At 43.8% G+C, this 22,235-nt stretch overlaps 1 protein-coding gene across 1 annotated transcript in view; it reads left to right on the forward strand.

The window, feature by feature from the left end:
• Positions 1-22,235, forward strand: part of pcxb (pyruvate carboxylase b) — a 265,842-nt gene that overhangs the window by 21,387 nt on the left and 222,220 nt on the right. The window contains exons 8-9 of the mRNA XM_076034155.1: positions 1,239-1,306; positions 3,424-3,507. Coding sequence (XP_075890270.1) covers positions 1,239-1,306; positions 3,424-3,507 — 152 coding nt within the window. The remainder of the gene's footprint in view (positions 1-1,238; positions 1,307-3,423; positions 3,508-22,235) is intronic.

Here is a 22,235-nt window from a genome sequence, read left to right on the forward strand (position 1 = left end):
CCCACCCCTGTCAAACACACCAGAGTCCAGTAGCTTTAGTCCACAGTCCTGCATGAACGACTCGGCGCTGACCGCACCAGCAGGTCAACGGCTCCAGGGTTTGCTCTGCCCCTGCTCGCTGCCGCCGCCGTCAACATGACCTTAACGGACAGAAGAAAACTTGCTCTCATTTTTTCCACCCCTGTTTATATTGAGTTTTCCTCAGCAGTTATTTGATGCTATTAAATCTAAATTCGCCACCGACGTTATTGGAAGGGTTCCGGTGCTGATATGTACTGGAGAGCGACAAATTAGCACGCATGCTGTGTAGGAATGCATGTGCAAGTGGGCAGAATTTACTCACACTGGAAATTGTTTGAAAATTGTTGTTTAAGAATGTGTGAGTGTTCTGAGGATTTCCTCGCATCCTTGTGTGTGTGTGTGTGTGTGTGTGTGTGTGTGTGTGTGTGTGTGTGTGTGTGTGTGTGTGTGTGTGTGTGTGTGTGTGTGTGTGTGTGTGTGTGTGTGTGTGTGTGTGTGTGTGTGGCCGCTGTGATTAATTAGTGTCTTCAGGGCTCACAGGGATTGTGAGTTTTTCCTCTAATTCTGTCTTTCTCTAATTTACCTTTCTGTCTTCTATCTTCTTTCGTGTCATATGATTGTATCGACCCAACGCTCCCAATGAAATAGAGACTTAAATGTTAAGGAACTGCAAACAATGAATCAATAATCTGCATGTTGGGATATTGATCTAACAAGACTTTGACAAATTACGACTCCTTTGTTTTTGTCACCTTCAGCAGTTTTGTTCCGCTCTGCTTCTTTAGTTTTCAGGTTGCCCTTTCAGTAATTAAATGAGCTTTATTATGGCCATTCCAGACTTAATAAATGAATTAAAGAGCCATCTAGAAATGCGCAAATTCTCGTTAGTCCTGCTTAGTGTATTAGTTGGCAAGCCAGTAACACTATAAAAAAAATGCTTGTTCAAGAGCTGAAAGCCTCAGATTGGGATAAGGGGACCGCTTCAAAGTAGAACCCTGTGCGCTAAAAGACAGTAGAAACCTCATACAACATAGTGGGGTGGTATGCACTGCTGAAATAACGCTGTCGCTGCCTTCAGTCACCCCAGGCAGTCACATGACTGTTGCTTGGTTGGGTTTTTTGAAATGTTGCCACTGCGCATGCAGTCTTTCTAGCTGCTCCCTCTTGACCTAAACTTCAATGAAACCCTTTTCTTTTTATATTGTCTCTCTCCCCAGGTGATAAATATGGTAATGTCCTCCACCTCTATGAAAGAGACTGCTCCATTCAGCGGAGACACCAGAAGGTGAGATCCTCTTTTTAAAATTCATCTCACCTAACTCAATGTTTAGGGTGCATTTAAGATTATCTTCACACCAGTTTTGCGGTATTATGCAAATAAGTCGAGTGTTGGGTGGCCACAGTGCAACAGGAATCCTCAACCCCTTCCAAAAAATCACAACTGTAAGCCGGGCTGCTGAACACACAACGTAATTTTGAGAATTTTTTTTTTTTTTAGAAATTCTGTTTTTATTCATTCAAAAATGCCACGAAAGCGCAATTTTATCAAATAAGGTCATTAAAGGGCTGATTATAACCATTATGTCTGTGATGGCCCAGGGTGTCCGAGTCCTGAGCAGCAGGAGATAAGAGGCTTATACACAAAAATAAATGAGTCTGGGCTAATGCTGTGTAAATGGGAGCCTTGGCCACAACTACAGCAGCCTCATCATTTTCCACCAGATCAACAGAAAGCAGTTTACTTTAGACGACACAGCTTTGGATTGATTTTCATCCCCCTAGTCCGTCATTTTCACCACATTTTTTTTTCTCTTCCTTTTGCTACTCTAAAGGAATGAATTGATGTGAGGGCGTTACTCAATGTTCAAATGACAAGAAATGTCTGAATAGCACATCAAAAAGAGATTGAAATCTGCAATCTCACTTCTGCTCAGTGTGAAAGGGCCCTCATCAGAAGAAACTGATTAACGTGTGTAATATTTTATTACACATTGTCACCTCAGAGCAGCCCCGGCCGCCTGTTTTCACCACTTTCTTCTTTTGCGTTTTAATGAAATTATAGATGATAATCATATTAGTAGCTCTGTTCACGCCAGAGAGACTGCTCTTTGATTCTGCGAGGCTTAATCTTCCTTTGCCCTTAATCTAAGATCTTTTTGAATTCAAGAAACAAGAATAGTGGCTTGTTGGAACGGATTAGGGATGGTAGAGTGCCCATAGGATATTTTTAGTTTTGCTGTCTTGGAAGTGATATTAATACATGGAAGTGTCCCCTACCCGCACTCTCACGCTCCTCCACCCCGCCCTTTTTTCAAAAGGATATTTGATGAAATCTCTTTGCCTTTATTTTTGGGAATGAAGCACAGGTCACTCAGGTTTGAACTGGATTCAATCATTTCTTTTGAACGCGCGGTCTTGTCTGATGAACGGAAAGCCAGCGACCGAGTCCTCTGCAGGGGCCGGCCGCTCGCACCCTGCAGCTGTTGAAAGACCAAGTGACCAAATGTGACTACCACTAATATGATTCACTCCATCTGCTTCACTGAAGCCAGAGTGACACACAGTTCATCAATGTGATGACTTGCTGGGGAAGTGGCAAGTTGTGATGGTAAATGAAACATCTGAATACAAATGGCTTTGAAAATTGATGGAATCCACCTTTGAAGTTTCATTATTCCTGTACAGTGGAAGACTCCAATCAACAGTCCCGTCGGCTTGAAACTTATGCTAATTTGTTTTTTTTTGTTTTTGTTTTTTAACGTGTTATTTCTATTAAATTTGTTGGAGCGAATTTCTGCGTTCACGGTCAAGATGCCAACACTTGCTCTCCTGTGACTAGCATCTGGAGTGGCTCTTCTGCTGCTCAAGGTCAAAACACAGAAATCAACATATTTCAGAAACCTGGTGGCAGGGAAGGGAAGGGAGACGTGGGAGATGACGGTCAGATTTACAGAGAAGATTGGATAAAATTGCAACACTGTGTTGAATTTGCAGAGATTGTTTGAACTTGTGTTCACAGTTGCAATCGAAACATCACAAGGTCACGTGAAGGACTTTCATATTTTTTTGTTTTAGTTTTGTTTGATTTTAGGATAGTTAATAACCAATAAAAAAGAAAAGGCTGTCCTTAAAATAAAAAAATAAAAAACAAATAAACAACTTCACACAAATTCAGCTTTTGTGATGATTAGATGTCTGGCCTCGAGGTTAATTAAATCCCAGCTGCCAACACGTTCAAATTGAATTGTGCCTCTTACCAAATGCTGCTATCACTGTCAGTGAACTAATATAGCTGTTTGTGCTCAGTTGAGCCACAACAACAACAACAAAAAAAGTCCATTGTTGTTTACCATGGCTGCCGTTTTCTTTGAGGTTCATTTCACAAACCTTGTTGTTTTGAAGGTCGTGGAGATTGCGCCGGCTTTCCAGCTGGACCCTCATCTGAGAGACCGACTTCACGCCGACGCCGTCAACCTCGCCAAACAGGTGCGTTTTTTAAAGAAGAAGATGATGATGAAAGGAAAACCTCACAACAGCTCACAGCTTCCCCCATCCCTCTTTGTACTCGGTGTGCGTTTGACTAATATTGAAAATGCTGCTTAGGTTTTCAAGTAATTTGAGATACAAGCAAAAGAATTTTCTGGTTAACCAGACCATTTTGTTCATGCTGTGAAATTCCGTTTTTGTGCTTTGTTGCTGCTGTGGCTCAATGTGAAAGCGGTCTGTTCCCTTGAGAGCAGAAGTTGCTCATCGACAACTCTCTCTCCTTCTCTCTCCCTTTGTGTGGTAAATTTGCTGTGCGACAGATTTTTGAGCACTCGTCTCGAGAAGGGAACTCTGACTCAACTCCCAAATTATTGGCCTCACCTATGATATGAATCCCTTCTCCCACGAGACAAAGTGAGAAATCCCCACTGGACTCGATACATGTAGAATTTCAGCGCTTCTGACAGTAAATAAAGGCTCGGTGATGAATAGGAACAGTTTAAGCATTTAGTCGGCAGCGGTTTTATGATTTTTACCTACAAGCGCCACCCATCATCTTTAAAATGCCAAAACAATTACTGGCACGTAAAAGCCACGTTTTAGGCCGTTGGAAAGGAACGGTTATGCAGCCGTCTTTCTTTTGCCGCCGTCTCCACTCTGACGGCATCACTTAAAAGTCAAGCCTCATCTCTCAGCGGAGATTTCAAGTAATGGCCTTTTCAGGTAATGGCCTCAGTTGAGAAATGGATGGAAGCAAAGAGGGCGAAAGACAGAGGAATGAGAAAGGAGGATAGCGATCTGCGGAAGAAAGAAATGACCTTGGCTGATACTGATGGGAAAGTTGCTGTGGAAAGAGAGTCCAGATTAAACCCTTGGTGTGACCGGGGACAGCGTCTCATTTTCCTCTCCCTCTCTTTTCTTAGTAATTAAATTCCTGCCTCGCCCTGCACGTCCTCTCAAAGTAACAAATCGCGTCTGCTGTGTGTTTAGCAGTAGCGCTGCCGAGCTTCTGCCCACACGCTCATTTGAAACCAAAGAGTGACGTCACAACTGCAGGAGTGATGGTACATTAGTGATTGCTGATAAGAGTGGGGTGGGCTCAGGAGGGCTGAGCTTTTTTCGACGGGACCTCCCGGGACTGTGCAAGGGCATCGCCGTCACTGTGATGCAGCGTTTGTCTCAACTGATACCGCTGCTGTAGACCCCTTTGTTGTATACAAACATTCCAAGCCTGGAGGATGTTTGTGCAGCACAGGCTCAGAAAATGCCATTGCAGATGAGCAAAGAGCCTCAATGCTCACGGTCCTTCACTGGATATTTCCGCTTTCATTGTCCGTTAAGGATTGTGAGGAATGCTATTTGGTTACCACACCATGTTTTGTTGTCAACAAGAGCGCTAGCTGAAGGCTAATTGCAAGCTAGCTGCCTACGTTCACCACAAAATAACTTTAGGCAGCAGAGGTTTCATATGTTTTTTTTTTTTCCACTTTTCAATGGAATCTAACAGAAAGGTCTGATAAATGATTACATTAAGTGAGGACTACAAACATGAAAACGCATTGACTTTGCAAAAGCAAAGCAGATCCTTTCTCCTGTTCCAAATTCGGCACAACCCTTGCATTGGTCTGGGCCTGGGGACTGGTAACAAGGGCACTCAAGGAGTGCCAGTGTGACCAGGCTGGGCATGAAACCCAGGACTGGGACATTCTATCGCACCCATCCAAAACATATACTTAAAAGTTTAAGGTTATGAGGATTTTTCCCCCTCACAACAGTGAGAAGAAATCCCCTAGAAATCAGGGAAGCTCCACTCTTCAGAAAGTGTGTGTGTGTGTGTGTGTGTGTGTGTGTGTGTGTGTGTGTGTGTGTGTGTGTGTGTGTGTGTGTGTGTGTGTGTGTGTGTGTGTGTGTGTGTGTGTGTGTGTGTGTGTGTGTGTGTGCGCAAACGTGTGTTTTCTTTCTTTATCAGACTGCGTCTTCTGCTCAAGCACAAGAGTACTGTGAGAAGTAGCCCTTCATGCCTCCCCCATGTCTCTCCGAGCCCCCTGAGACCATCTCACAGCCGCCTTGATGGCTTGTCATCAGCTAATGGGTGAATAAAAGCGCGGACAGTGTTGCTAAAAAAAGAATTATAAAAACAAAACAAAAAAACCCCCGCAATAAACGCAGCTTAATGAGCAAGCCTCCAGTCCCCCCCGAGCGCCGCGCCGCCATGAACGCACGAGTCGCGCGAACATCTGAAGGATCCCACCTGTGTGCAGCGTGCGCAGAGAATCACCAGGGGTCTCGCTTTCTCTCCGCCGCAGCTCCCGTTCATGTTGTTCCAAGCTCCCCGCCACCCCTCGCCCCCCCTCGCTGTGTTGCGAGTGCCAGTCACCACACAGCCGAGGCGTCGCGGCTCCAGGGCCGAGCCCCGACTCCGACCGACACCGACGGCTCCACTCTGTCGCGTCGTCGGAAGTCATTAACGGCGCGCGCCGTTCGTTCGTCTATTTTTGGTGTGGTGGTGGGGTGGGCGGGAGCCGGTGGTTGGAGACGGTGCGCAACACTTGTTCAGACGTAAAACAGACGTTGTTGCGCAGAGTAACGGCGGGGGGCGGTGCCTCGCAGGGCCAGTTTCCTCCTAGCTTACTGTTCTCATGAAGACTCCAACCACTCGCACGTAGGTGGCCCCTCTCCAATTTGCATCGTTATTAGGCTCCTTTCATTTTAATCTACTGCTCATTGCAAAGTAATAACGAGGCCATGTAAGTGCACGCGTGCAGTCTCCTGATTTCCGCTCTTACACACCGTGTCCACCAACAGTCTCTCTTCACCACCAAAACCAAGAGAAAGGTGCAGGGTGTGATGCAGCCCTTCCATCCTTGCCACAGACTTTACTGCTCCTCACACACACACACCTGCTATTTCTCTCCTCTTATCTGGCCATAATGACAGTCGTGGTGCTGCCGCTCCGTCCCTCTTCATCTCAAAGTCTGCGCTTTATCGTCCATCGTCTGCCATTATCAACGCCGCCGCCGCCGCCGCCGCCGCCCCCCCGCCCCCCAATCTGATTCTTTAGGAGGACTGGCTCAGTCTTTGAACTTGCGGCTGGCAACAGTCTCCTCTTAGAATGTCCCAGAGAACAAAGTTGCCTGGCAACACCGGCAGCTGCAGGAAGTTGCTTCAGCTCCTTCTTGGCAGAGCGAGCTCGAGCTCAGGGTGGATGTGGAGCTCCACCTACTAAGGAACTCGCAGACGCCGTCAGAACGCCTTGGCCAAGCTGTGCACTGTTGTTGTGCGCTGTACGAAAAACTGATTTCGGTGTGCTTGTTTGTCAATTGTGCTGTTTATCTCTTCTGGCTCTCAGCAGCACAACGGAATGGGATTGTTTGGCTGCCACGCCTTTTCTTTGTTTTTGTTTTAGGAGGAAGGATGGTTGAGAATTTAATTCTGCCAGAACACTAAAGCCAAGCTCCATTAGTTTTTTTGTTGTTATTACTTACCATGCATGCATCTCACTACCAGTGTCCACTCGGTGATTGGCCTTCTAGTTTGTTTTTTTACTCATGTACCCATCTGCTGAGTAATACTATTACTATCATTATTAATACTAGAATAATGATAATAATATTAATAATAATAATGATGATGCTGATGATGATAATAATGAAGCACAAAACGTTCTTAATATTAATGATATTTGAAGTTGAAAGCTCAGAGGTTTTCAGAATTTTTGTTTGCTCGAAATCATCTTATTTCAAGGCAAGAAACTGGCTTTTTATAATCGCTGAAATCAATTTTGGCAAAGTTGTAAATGCACAGTCTATTACGGAGTGCTGCTGAATAACGCCTCAAATTTCATAGATGAAAGCTGGCCTATTTGCTGTTGGCTGACATTTGCAGAACTCATCGGTCAGCGTTCTAAGCCTCCAGAAATGATATTACTTCTTTCAGTTGCACCACTGAATAGCCAATATTTTTACTAGCCTTTGTAATGGCTGTATCTCGTCCCTTTGACTGTAAATGGTCTATTGAAAGACGTAAAGTCAGGGAGTGAAATGTTTTGTGATGTACCCAACAAGCTATGATGTCCCTCTTACTTCGAACATAGAAGCTTTTAGCTCCGTTTTTGTCATCGGAATAGACTTTATTGTCCTGACACCAAGGGTGTTCAGTCCAATACAATGTGCAATGGCAAGAGACAAGGATTCACCCATAAGAGCCAAAAGTAATATATCATTTTAGATAGTTAGAAAAAGTGATTTAATGAACCAATAGAACAACATGATATCATTTCCACTCTTTAGTTTTCATCAGTTTCAAGTGGGATGACCTTGCTTGATTAATTATATATAACCCCCCCCCCATATTTAGCCCTCTGTTTGCTATCTCCTGTAAAAGCACTTGTCTTTAACTTCTTGCGCAAACTTGTGGATTTGGTGGAACAAGTGTTTTATAGAAGAAACTTTTCTTTTTGCACAGTGCTTCACTGTGCACGTTTTGCCTCTTTTTGCAATCTTGGCCTTTTTGCAATCTTGGCCTTTTTGCAATCTTGGTGCACTCACCATTTTACATCTCAGTGGCTGCACCCTTCGCTATTAGATCATAATGGCTTTGACCGAGGTAGCAGCTGTCAATTCACGACAAAAGTCACTGATCCGACGTAGCAGAACTTTTTTTAATCATGAACTCTGCCGCTTCTCTCCGGTGTAAACTTTGCTTCAAGCATAATAAAGTATGTCTGACACATCACTGAGCACTTTGGTGTTTTGGTATGCATGCAAGTGCTCATTAGATGCCGGTGGGTAATGCAAATATCACCCTGATTAGCCCAACATTTGTCTGAGCGTGTGTGAGAGGGAAGACAAGCAAGGTGAGTGTTTGATGGGGACGTTAATGTCAGTGGAGCAGAGGCATCTATAGTTTATTTTTCATGCTGTATTTATCAGTTTAACCTCCAGACAGGCTGGAGGCAGCATCGCTGACAGCCTCTTTGTGCTGCTTTAACAAATAATTCAGGTTGTAGGATGTGTTTGTGCGTAAAGAATTGACATTGAAGGCCGGGGGCTTGTTTGTCAAAGCGGGCTTTCTGGAAATCCTGCATTTGTTTCCAAGAAAATGTGGGAACTATGTGTTTTCCGCTTCATGTACTCAGTTGAGTCAAACCTGAGAAACGGGAGTAGCTCCAGTCTGTTTCACTAAGAGAGGTAACTTTGACTCAGTGTTTGTTGCTGCGGTAATCGACTGTGTGAAACCAACCTGATTGTCGGCTGGTTTTACTCAACAAACCCAGAGTTTCTTTGTCTTCTCCCTGAAACTCAGCATTGTGATTGCCACTTTTGGTCTGAACTCACCTTTACGGCTGGTCCATGAGTTTAGGAATATCCACAAATTATTATGGATCTTTTTTATTTTATTTTTTATTATTTACAGTTGATTCATCCCCAAAGAACAGGCGCAATGGCAGCCCTGGTTTTTAAACCAGTGTTCATGCATTTCTTCATATGACGTGTTTGAAATAACATTGATCATTTTTTGTCTCCATGTGAACAAGGCCTTAGATAAAGGTACTATGTTCTGATTTGGTTGAGTCCAGTGGTCGGAAAGCCTGGTGCAGACACACAAATCCCCGTTTAACCACAAGCTACATCATCATGCCACTGGCCAGGTTGTCACTCTGGCTCCTGCAATCAAAAAGTAAATTGCATCAGACTGGAAGGCTGAAAAACTCATCCTGTAGAACGCAGGTGACTTCAGGATCAAATCATCAGTAAAGCCCCAGCAAAATACATTTCTTTATTTTTTATAATTGTTTTATCAGACAGCATTAAAGGTAAATTCCTCTTTCTGCTTGGCGGGCCGTGAAGTTAAAAGTTATTTTTTGTTGCGTGTGACCTTCTACCTTGTACCTTGCAGGATGTTTTGAAAGAAAGCCCCATATGTCATTAATGGTTTTAGAGAACTGGAAGAAGTTAACCGTTAATGTCAAGCGTTTCCTTTGTGTTCTTGTGTGTGTTTGACCACAATCCCCTGAGCAATGGACTACTTCATAGCACTGTTTTTAGGTTAATGCTGAATATTGCATCTAAGCCTGAACATGACCAAAATGTCAAATGGGTTTATTTCTTAATGGTAAGTGAGGTTTTCTTGCCTATCATTAGAGGTGTCAGTCTCTTTTCTCCCCTGGTTCAAGTCTAATATATTTTTGAAATTATTATTTCTGTCAAACTGACTGCTTTTAATAATGTGCTTCACTTTTTCTCACTCATTCACCATTCATTTGCCCTCAATTTGAGATTTAAATGAATAAATAATTAGGAGCTATTCCCCCCCACCCCCTTTAAAATAAGAAAAGGATTAAATGCACAATTCTCATTGACCCTGAGGTAAGCTGCACTCATTTTCTTTGATCATTTTTCAGAAATCACTGATTGCCCTATTATAAACTTCGGCTGGTGCATCTGAAAGGTTTTAGGATCAGATTAATTCTAAAGTTTTAAATTATGGAAACGGAACATTAGTTATAAAGGTTGTTTTGAGTAAACAATTTCCATATCATTAAGACTATTTCTTCCTAGGTGCACCATAATGAATGAACCCAGATAGAGTGGAATCCTATCGTTTAGATCATAACAATGATTACTTCTCCTCTTTTTAACCATGCGTGTCACATCATGCTGAGAGCCCTGATCTGCAGTCACAGAGGCAATGTGTCATTACGCGCTTGTCCTGTAAATGTAAAAAGCATCTTTAAGCGACAGCACGTCTGCAGCCAGACAATTATAATAAATTAACGGCACCTGTCTGCCTGTTTTTAAGTTTGAGCGTCTTGGCCAATCAAAGTTGTCTTCTCAGTCTCCATCTATGCTAAAGTGCCGCAGCCCGTTGTGAGCTCTGCTAGTGTGTACGCATGTGCTCGTCAATCCACCGAGGGTGTTAAATGGGGAATTAGTTCTGCTGTCAATCATCCCTGTGATGGCAAGTGAAGAGATGACACGCTCTCTCAGTCAGACCAGTCATCACACACGTGTTCACTCTCTCTCACACGGCCTCACACTTGCGCGCAGGATGTCTCGGCAACTGATGCTGACAGTGGTCCCTAAGGGGGGGGTCACTTTGCTGTAAACATTATTGTGATCGCTTAAACACTTCGCCTTTATGTGTGTCTCTGTGTGGCTCCATTTTCACCTCGGAACACAAGCACTTCTTGCCCTGAAAGCACATTTTTACCATTCAAAAGGAAAAAAGCGGTGTTTGAAATTGGGAAAGATGAAAAATCATCCGCCTGTTTCCCCCGTGTGCTCATTCTTCTCTCTTTATAAATGAATTTATGTTCTGCGTAATGGTTTCTGTCTGCCTTTGTCTGTGTTGACTTCTTACATGCACCACATGCTTTTCTTTTCTCTTTGTCTTCCATCTGGCCAAATTTCTTTTTTTATTTATTTGTTCTCATTTGCATCTGCTGCTGTCTTAGACATATCCTTACTGTGTATTTGATGAGTTTTGAGGGAGGGAGACTGGTAATGTTTGGTTTGCTGAGCAGCACACATCTCAAATCAAAAGTAAGCTTAAAGTAGCTGCACTGATAATTAAAGGGAATGTACCTATTCATACTGTATAGCCGTGGATATTATGGACATTGTTCAAATTGCCTGAACCATCCCTTTAATATTTTCAATAATATATTTTTGTTTTACCCTAAACTCTTTGCGATAAATATGTCAAATCAAATTTGTTCTATCAATGTTTCCCCTCTGCTTTCTGGTTTGCATTACTGCAGTGTTTCTATTATGTAAAGAAAGCACATGCGAGTTGTAGTTTCTTTGTAATACTGGATGCATAAAGGAGTTGGGCGCCTCTGATTTGATGGAGCTATTTTGAGCCTCCTTGGTTTGAATCCTCTTGCTGTTGAATCTCTCTGTGTGCACGCCCTGCACGACTCTCTGTATTCAAGTCCAGGTTGTAAAAAGCCTTATTGAAATGGGGCTGTGCTTCCCTCCTTGCGCGTAAAATCCCCCTAGACAGGATGTTACAGTGGGAATTTTAGTCAGGGTTAGCAGAGCGAAGGTGAAGGAAGCGGGTGGAGGGTGAGAAAACTCCAGCCAGTGGAGCACAAAGTCAAAGGAGGCAAAGCTGCTGTTACTTGAGAGGACGACACCGAGACGGAAACCAAGTGAGGCGTTCAGAATGCAGGTAGTGAGACAAGGAAGTAAGCAGAAAACAGAAGGGGTATTGATTCTTTCCACCAGCTGGGGAGGAAACTGGGTCCTTCTTGAAATTAAAGCCAAGGGAGAAGTGGAAGAATGAATTTTGGGAAAAGAGGAGGCAATTTTCTCAGAGAGCACTGGGACGGCGCTAGAGCCATAATAAGTGCCATGGTCCACAGCAATGACAGCACAAATAGTCATGGATGGCATTCATTGCACTGTGTCCAAGCCATGGAGTATTAAAAGAACACACGCTGTTTATTTATGCATGTGAGACCCGAAACAGACAATTAAAACATCACCTACCAAGAGAGCACCTAAAAAGCCTCAACCAGTCCCCCTTCCACTGCCTCCAACCAAGAGACACAAATGATTTTGGGTAACGTTCTCTAAATTGCCCACAAAATGACAAAATTGAAAGCTAAAATGGCTCTAAAGGCAATCACGAGTCAAGTGGTTATGGTAGCAAGCTAAAGAGGGTGCGTGGGCGAGCGCTGCCAACAACAAAACAATCTGAGTGCTTCACGTGGAAAAAGGTTTTTATTCTGATACTCGCATTTCAATGCAGACTCTTTGACATCTCGCTCCAGCAAAAGCGGCCGTGTGTTTGGGAGGAATATAATAGCTGCGGCTGTTAACGAACGCTCAGGTCTGGGTCACTGCCTGAACCTACCAGTCACACTTGTGGGTTTTAACGTTAAGGTCGTCTTCACTCTGAATAGACATGCAGCCTCGGTTTGCTTCACTCTGCCCTCTGTCAAACAAATATTTTGAAAAAAAAAAAGCATTGCCCTCCTCACCTGTGGTGGCGCTGCAACAACAATCAATGAAGGAGACGATGAGAGAAAACCACAATCACAAGTGAACAGCAAACCTTGCTCTTCTATTGGTTAATTTTTGGCTAACTTGATACACACACATTTCCTTAGGTGGGGTTTACCCATTGTAGCTTGGTAGTCCACAGCCTGCATTGGATTTGCATGAAGGGCACCAAGACCTTAATATAATATAAATGTAATGTCAGAAAAATCATATTGGTGTTGAAATATTGATCCTTTGGCAACTTAATCCTTTTCCTCTTGCTAAATAACCAGGAGCTTTGCCTTCTGTTTTTTCTTCTTTTCTTGTCTTCTATATTTTCTTATTTTTTACTTTTCTCACTAAGTTTGAAACGGCGTTCTAACGTGGTTATTTTGAAATGCAATGAATCAACTTTGGATAATGTAAGCCTAGAAATAATAAAGTCAATTGTGCTTACGTGTTATAAATGACTCGGACATGGCAATTACATTAGCGCTCGCATAATAAATGTGAAAAACAAAAATGGACAGAATAATTATGAGTGAGTTGATTGTTCATAGCACGGCAGTGCATTTCTATAATTAAGTAGATGATATCTGTGGGACTGTTTTAATTAGTTGTTGTTTTTTGTTTTTTTTAAATTCATCAGATTACACATTCATGTCAAAACCAATCCATTGCATTGATTCCAACTATTGGTGCTGATGTGTGCTTGCACTTGATTTGAACTTTTGTCTTTTGAAGCCAATGGCGGCGAGCCTTTTTTTGCTGCATTGTTGGCAGAAAACCCAATTTGAACGCACGCATGACCCCCACTTTGACAGTGAACTTGGCAGTCAAGAGGGCCAGGCCATATTTTACATTTTTTGAAAATTGGATTAAATGTGTGACAGCTTTTAAATTGCATTTGAGCTTAAATTGAAATCGGCAGCTTCATTTTGGTTTGCCATCCTCTCCATTTTTGCCACCGCTCGTCCCACATTACTCCTCATTTAGCATTTTAATGACCAGTCCAGTGTGACTAAATGGCTCTAATGTGGTGCAAAAACTGTCCTGCATGCTGCCAGCTTTGCACCCCAGAGGATGAACTGAAGAGATAAGCAAGACGTTTTTAAAGTGTTTTTTTCCTTTTTAAATCCTCCTCTTTTCATGCAGTGTATAAAAAGTCACACAAAGGAAAACCTAGAGATGCAGAATTTACAGAGGAGGCAAATCATGGCTGTATGTTAGAAAGCGTTGATTCTCCCAGTAAAACAAGACGACGGTCTGCACCAATTAGGAGGGCCCAGTGAATATCCTAGTCAGCTGTGAGAAGACTGAAAGGAGTTGCCATTTTTCTCCTACACTTTCTCTCACTCGCTACGTCCTTTAACTTTTTTTTTTAAAGAAGCTTGTGATAAAAATTCTCTGCCATCAGCACATTTCCCTGTTTAGTGCTTCTCCCACTGGGAACATTAATAAAAAAAACAGACTTTTTCAGCTCTTTGACATGTCTTTTTGCGTTACTAGCAAGCCAACTAACGCAACGAGTATGAAAAATGACAACTTGCACATTCCTAAATGTGCTGGCTTTCTCCATGTTCACGCGCTAAAAAGATCCTTTTGGATTTTGCTTGACTTGCTATGTCACAAAACAAGCTGATTGTGTAGAAATGCCTCTACAAACTTTTTTTTTTAATGTGGGAAAGGCATGGATGATTATAAGAACTGGATACCGGATTTACAATATGGCGGTACTCACCAGAAAAGTGTTTATTCCCAGCGAGACGTCACAATGCCGTATGTGCTGCTCTGTCTCAGCTCGTTCTGATTGGCTGCGTCCTGACGCGTCTGTCAGGGACGTTCTCCAGAATCGTTCTGATTGGCCAAATAGATCACGTGAGTTACAGAGGCATGATGCCAGGTGACACTACTGCACATGCTCTATGGGGTTAATCATCGTCGGCAGTCAAAAACTTTTTTTGGTGTATGCGGTGGGTGAGCAAGGTCATTGGAATGAATGGGCCTCCATCTTGGAGGTTGGAGTTGTGGGGCAAGGCTTCACTGCATGAGATCTGCTATCACAGTGAGCTATCAGCAGGTAGCAGAAGAGGGAAGAGAACCAAAACAGCCTCTGCAGGCTGAGTGAGACAAACACTTGCCTGTTTATTGGTCAAAGTAGACCACTAAAATGAATTTATCACACCTGGAAGTGGCTATGATAGGGTCCATTTGATATCAACTTTATTCGCCTTCTTCACTTTCCTCACTCCATGCCACTCTTCTCTCTGTCTTCATATCACTGACATTTATCTTCCAAATGTCACTGATCCTATTGTCGTTATAATTATTTTTACGTCTCGTCCGGCCTCCTTTTCTTCTGCCTCTCTGACACGCCCGCTTTTCAAAAGGAATTATTTTAATGACATAATGAGCGCCATCTCATGAGAGCACAATTATTGGGTGGCGAGCTCCATTCTTCGGATGTTCAGCGTATGGTGTGGTGCCTCTCTGACGGCCACAACGGCAGTCAGACGCCATGGATTTTGAATTCTCTTTATTTTCCGCCTCTTCTTGGGGTCGCGCCCGGGGCGGCGGCGTTATTATGGTCAGCCGCAGCCTTGTGGTGACATCATTAGCAGTCAGCCAGCTTCGACTTATCAGTTCTAATTGCTTTCCAAAAGTTTGAAAAGGTCATCGCTTACATTGTCATCAATGCAAGTCTGAAGCTCCCAGATATGTTTTAAGCTGATTAGCATGAGGTTACTGAGGAGCTAAAAAAAAAAAAAAAGATGCCGTTTTCCTCCAAGTTAATCCCAACGCGTCTCTCGCTCGACACTCTCGGCGGCCAACGGGTTAAAACCGCCACGCCGAGAAGTAAAGTGGCACATATGCAAATGGCAACATACGTTCTCAGGCGTGCGTGCGTGCGTGCGCACAGCGCTGCGACGAGGTTGCGTAACGGTGTTCGCCGCATCCGTGGCTTGCAAATGAGGGCACGGACGCAAGCACTGTACACACCCGCACTCAGACTGAATTCAAGTGCTTTGACACGAGGTGCAGACGTGCACAAATGCGAACAAAGAAAACACAGGGCCGCCCCGCCTCCTCACATGTTGTGCCTGTCTTTTCATCTCCCTCTCCCCTGCCTCCTCTCTCTCTCCTTCTCCTTCTCCCTCTCTCTCCTTGTCGCTCTCTCTCTCCTTGTCGCTCTCTCTCTCCTTGTCTCTCTCTCTCTCTCTTTCTCCCTCTCTCTCTCTCTTTCTCCCTCTCTCTCTCTCTCTGTCTCTCTCTCTCTCTCTCTCTCTCTCTCCCTCTCTCTCTCTCTCCTTGTCGCTCTCTTTCTCTCTCTCTCTCTCTCTCTCTCTCTCTCTCTCTCTCTTCTTCTCCCTCCCTCTCTCTCCTCTCTCTCTCTCTCTGGCTCTCTCTGCAGTTCTTTGCTCCCTCCGGCTGTGTCAAATGCTGCAGTGTGGGTGTCGTCGCAAAACTTCAGCCAAATCTTAATCGGTCACGCATGGCACACAACCTCCCGCTAAATAAATAAGGAACGGACTAAAACACTTCCAGAAGATATGCACACGGCCGCTGCTACTTATGGAGAAAGTGAATTCCTTTGACTGCCTTTTTTTTTTTTTTTAAGGGCAAAAAGGGAGGAGTAAAATAGTGAGAGAGACGAGGGGAGAGAAGAGAGACTCAGCGTGAAGGGGACGGACAATGTGAGGATGTAAAGCAGGCGTCCAAGTCGCTGAGCGTCAACCCTGAGAGGGGATTTGGAAGCATTTGTGTTGATTCTGTGGACACTCGTACGTTAATCTTCCTGTGGGCTTGTGTTTGTTGTCACTCCTTGTTTGTGCACTGGCATGGACGTGCCAGCCTTGTCCAGCTGCTCAAGTTATGCAGCGCTTGATCATTAGGCACGGCCCCTCCTTATCGTTTCGTAGACAACAAGCTCATTATGCTTCCATTTACTGCTGACAGCGCGGAGGGTGAGCGAGGGCAGAGGGGAGTGAAGCAGGAGACAGAAACGCAAAGTGGAAAAGAGAGAGGGAAGAGCGCGGCTGCATGGCCGGCCCCAAAAAGTGACAGTTGAAGCCTGATATTAGGGAGGATTTTGAGGCGGGGGTGAAGGAAAATGAAAGAGGATGAGCGTAGTGAAGAGTCAGACAGGAGGTGAGGGAGGAGCGGTGGAGAAATGGCTCCTTGAACGGCCGCATGGATTGGAAAGGCGATTTTGGAAAAGGAGGAGTTTGAAAAGTGGGTTAATGTTTTCATGAAAGGGGTGACGGCGTGCAAGACCATTTCAGGGCATCTTACACCCTCAACTGTATATTGTCAGAAGGACCGATCATTATAGACTTCACTGCAGAAACAAGTCTTGCGTGGTTGTGAACAATGAGCTGTTCAGGAAAAAGGCTGTTTTTTTTTTTTCATCTTGTAGAGAAGCAGAATGTAGAGAAGTAGAAACTGCAGTATACTCACCATTTGCTCACGTCTACTCATCATCCTTTGGGTCCACACGCAAGTCCCTGTGTCGGCAAATGATGAAACCTTTTTATTTTTTACACATAATAAAAGTTCAAAGTTCAGTTGTTTGATTGAAGCCCAACTGCACTTTTAAAATACTTCTGCTTTTTGAACATGTGTTAGTCTTGTTGAATTGCTACCAATTGTCACTGAAGTATTATGATATTTTAATTAAGGCTTGACAGTGCCATCAGTTAGGTCATATTTGCGGCTAAAACGTGCTATGACAAGCGTTGTTCGAAAAATACACCCTTTGTTCGAAAAATACATATTTTTTTCATTTTAATGCAATTACAATCAGACCAATCGCCTTTTTTCCTTTTTGTATTCATACAAGTGTTGTACACGTTCCTAAGCATCATGTAATATTCAGGTCTAGAATCTGTGCTTCGCAGTGGTTGCTTGCTCAGGACGGGGATTTACCAGAACATGTTTCGGAACAGTCCTGAACTTAAAATCTATTGCTGCATTTTTATTGGCCAAATTTCTTATCTTTTACCCATTTTAAATGCATGCCAAGAGAGTGGCAATATGGCTGGCAGCCCGAGGCAACCTTTTTTTTTTTTTTTTTTTTGCACATTACCTGAGCTTGTGCAATTTAAGTAGAGATACCCTGCAGCGAAACAAGTGGGGTTCTGTGATTTAAAATGGTGAAAAAAAGAAACTAAATTTGTCATTCGCTGGCGTGTAGGTGAGACGCTGTCCGTGGTGCTGAAACTCAAAATATGGTGGAGGTGATTAGCTTTGGAATTAAATTTTTTTTTTTGTTTGAAGTTTTGCAATTATTAGTATTTTCACATGTAGTGAATTTCTTTTCCGCACTGTAATCTTTGAGGTTGATGTGTTTTTCCCGTCATTGTTGCATCTTCACGTAAAGCAGTCCTTTTGGGGAGGTGGAGGTGAGTCTTCATCCCTCGCCCTTCAAGTCTCCAGCAGCTATACCAACACTTTACAGCCACGCTGTCTTTTGGCTCGAGTGTTGAAAAACAGGTTTTATGAACTTGCTTTGCTGTGGTCACTCATGGGCCATAAATATCCTGTGGCTGTCTTCCATGGTTCTATTGATTTGAATCTTTGAGTCTGTATTGCCCCTCCTGTTTCTCATTCTCAGTCTCCCACTGCCCCTCTGCACTTTATGGCCACATTGCCTCCAGACTATGTGCATCGCCCAGCGTGAATTTGGCTGATGGCTTTTATGTTTTTTTTTTTTTTTATGCTTTAGCCCCAAAGAAGAAGAAGAAGTAATCTGAGAAATACAGATAGATAATGGAATGAAAAAAACAAAACATCCACATAACTGGTGACCATGTTGACGCACTTTCAAATTACTCACAGAGCTAGTTTGCCATAAGCACATTTTAAGCAGAGAAAATGACACAGATGGGGCCCACAGTATTGTTTATTTTATTGCTGTGTGCATCTGAAATAATTTTCTATGGCCATACTCGCTTATTGTCCCGAGTCCTGTGCCAATATTCGCTCGTGATCATCAGTAGCCATTCCAAATGGAAAGTCATTTGAACCACATTTAGTTTTAGAGCTTATCTGTGTGTTGAAACATACACTGTGAGACCCTGCACAGAAAAAAGTAGGTCTTATCTTTTCTGGCTTCCTCATACTAATTGTTTGAATGAAATTTTGCGGCTGAATCAGCCATTTTAGTGAGGCTTAAGCTCCATTTTTAGCCAGAAATGCTGTCAGCTCTTAATTATGTGTTCCAACAGTAATTTAATTTTGAAGCTGTTGCGTTTGTAATGTAAACACTACAGCAATATTGGAGACAAAATGTTTGTGTAAAAGGCAAGCTCTGCTGACAGCCTGATTAAATTACGCACAAATGTGCAAAAAGGAGTTTTTAATTTGGTCGTCTTCTTTGGGCGACTTTAATTATTTAGTCTATATATCGCAACAACATGTCATTATGATCTACATTTATTACAGCATTTTTTGACCAGTTGACTGTACACTAGATGACAGACTCCTGAGTCTGTTTATTGTGTTCAGCTGTTAAAGGGGCTGGCATAATTATATTAATTACCTGTTTGAAAAATGTTCAATTAATTGCGACTAATTGAATTGAATCAATTAAATTCTTAATCAGCAATTTATCAATAATCATTTAATTGTTATCATCCGTAGTAGACATATTAACGTGTTTGTGTTTTACTACCGCAGCCCTGACAGTAACAAGGGTGAAGGTGAAGACACAGGCATGCGACGTCTCCTCCTCTTCTAAATGTTACACATGCCTCCTGTGAACAGTAGAAAATGTGCGTTTTTGAAAGTGAAAAAGAAGAAAAGATGTTGCTTACACCTCCAGCCGCTCACCAGTAGGGGATGCTGCATCCCCCTCTGCACTCCTGCTTTAGCTTAACCTTGAAACCATTTTAAGGCCATAAACATTAAAACGTGTTAAAATTGTTCTGTATTTGCTTCACACATTTGGGTTTGTCAGTCTTTTTTTTTGTAACACAGCACCATGCTAACTGCCTGTCCAGCCTGAAGCGCTTCAGCTGTGCTGTATGTTGTTGTTGCCCCCCCTTTCATCACACTTGCACCACCTCGTTTAGCTCCTACATATCCCCAGGCCTGGCCACTAAAGAACCCTGGCATGTTCTAATGCTGTAAATCTACAGGTTCCTTTATTTTACCATGGTGTTGTTTCACAGCAGTACATTCCTGGATTTTGCCTCTAGTTTTCTTTTTTCTTTGTTTTTTCCCTGGCCATCTGCTTCATTCACCATCATCTCTCTGCAATCCTTTCCTCTGTCTCTCCGCTTCATCTATGTGTGGCTTGTCTGCCATCTGTCCATACGTGACCCTTTAACTCTGAGTCTCTCGTGACACCCTTCTTTTTCTGTTAAATTATTCTTCAATTCGCCCCCGCTTTTTTTTTTTTTCTACATTCACAACAAAAGTCTACTGTGACGGCTTGACGCAAACCCAAAGGGAGTTGGGGATGGGGGAAGAGAGATGAAAGAGGAGCAAAGGACAAATGCCACATGCAGAGTAATGGCAGTTGGGCAAAAAGTGTCTATTTTGATTTGTAGCCCTGTGGAGGGATGGTGGAAAAAAGATGAGAAATGTGGCGGCAGAGTGTTGAACAGAGGGAGGGCGCAGCGGAAGTGAATAGATCTGACTTCAGAAAGATGCTTTTGTGGAGCATTTGTGCTTTTTTTTGTGGGTACTGAAGAGTGGTAATTCATAATTAGACCTCTTTCTTATTCTGGCTTTAGTGATGGGTTGTGTTGCATGAGAAGTTGATCTACTACTTGGGTCCGGATGTACAATTGCATAGATTTTACCGTAAAAAATAGTTTAAAAAAAACAAACAAACAAAACTAAACTGTTTTCATCCTCCAATGGATCATTTTTGTTTGCAGTTCACAGCAGCAAAACTGTCTTAACAAACACACTCAACACATTCTCAGAGTTATAAGAAAAGAAAGAAAGAATTGTCAGTGGCTTTGGCTCCACATTCTTTGCTCGCCACTGTAATAGCTGAGTAAAAGAGTTTGAATAGCCATTAGTTTCCCTTGGGGGGGGCATGATAGCGCCGCCCTGAGGACATCTGGGCAAAATGCTGCGAAAGGATGTGGTCAGCATGTCCAGTGATGCTCATTGCTTCCCCGAGCACCTGCTTCTTCCACACGGAGGCCAAGTCACTCAGCCGGACTGCCAGGATCTTGGAGCCGAGCGTCACAGGGCTCTGCAAACTGGTCTTTACGGCCGTGCGAGTCTCGGCCAGTTTCACTCTCCAGTCCTCTGGGCGGCCACCAGTGATTTGGAGGGAATCGTTGCCATGTCGTAAAGGGAACTGGCTGTGAGTTGCAATGCAATGTGATTGGAAAATTTGCCATCCCGGTGCTTTATCGATAGAAATTTGACGTTACCAATCATTTCCAGTGATGGAACCCTCTTGCACGGTGGCACCATACAGAGGACGGCTGACTGGAACATTTCTAGTAGAAACTGGTGTAAAATATACTCAAATAGAAGTCGCATTACCGTGCTAAGTCATACCTTCCCGCTGTTGTTTGAAACACCGTCAGTCAGCCGTCCTCGCTCTGCCTGTGTGTCTCTCCATTGAGCTGTTCCGCTAAGAGCGCCCCCTGCAGGATTTCCGATGTAGTGACTGGTTTATGCAGCGTTTTGTTCGTTTGCATGCATTTCCTTGGTTTGCATCCGTTGCGTTTTGCATCGCTTCTCTGTTGGCAGCGCATTTGATGATTAAGTATACGTTTTCACGTCTTCTGTTTCTTTCATTTGCACCATAGTCTTCTTTTGGTACCTTGTTTAGACTTGTGTTTGTGTTTGGGAATTTGCATCGTTTCCATACCTGCAGCTGTTTTCGCCAATTAAGGCGCATTAGGCATTTGTATAGTGTTTGGCCCTTGTCGGCCGCCATACTCTTGGCTTTGCAATCCAATGCGAGCACGTATCATGTTTCAATACTCTCCACCGGGCCTGTCGGAAGGCCTTGTACGCCCCCCGCATTTCCTGGTGGGCAAATTCCTTCCCGTGCACGTTGTCCTCCTTATGTCAGCCGGGTTAGCCGGCGTCATGGCGGAGCTTTAAATGCGCAGCAACAGTATACGGAGAGGAAGAAGGATAAAGTGAAACTTTATTGTGGGGAGAAAGTCTGACATATGGAAGAAGGGGAAACTAAACTAAAGGTACCTAACTAAACTAACTAAAAGTTAAAGTTCAGAGCTGGAAGAAAGGGACAAAAGGCTGAATGCAGGATTTCATGAGCGGCAGGAGAGAAGGTGGACTGCTGGATTCAGGCGGGGCTGTTGTCTTTGTGTAGGCGCACGCTTATGCGCTTTCGTGCGCCTTTGTTTACACGCGCGTTACTTCGGCGACATCCGTGTGTCATTGTGCGCCTGTGTTTACTGTGCGCCGGGCCGGCTGAGCGCCGCCGCGCTGGCCGCCTCACGCAGCAGAAGGATTAGAGAGGTGGCGCCGACGCCGAAAAATGGAGCCGATCTATTTGCGAGCGGGAGCGCGTGTGTGTCATCCTCCGCCCGTCTTCGCCGCGAATCGCACGAGAGTTGCGTCTCGCGCGAGTCCGAGAGGGAATTGGATCAGATTAAAGGAAATCTCGGCACGGGATTACCGCCGATCCCCACCAGAGAGGGGAAGAATGATGGAATTTGAAAGCTGCAGTTTAAAGAGACGGAGCACCGCTGATGTTTGGATGAGAGGTGGTGGGGGTGCGGGTTTTGAGGGGGG

This window comes from Nelusetta ayraudi, unplaced genomic scaffold, assembly GCF_046127955.1.
Source record: "Nelusetta ayraudi isolate G7.1 ecotype Tasmania unplaced genomic scaffold, CSIRO-AGI_Nayr_v1 ptg000042l, whole genome shotgun sequence".
Lineage (NCBI taxonomy): Eukaryota > Metazoa > Chordata > Actinopteri > Tetraodontiformes > Monacanthidae > Nelusetta > Nelusetta ayraudi.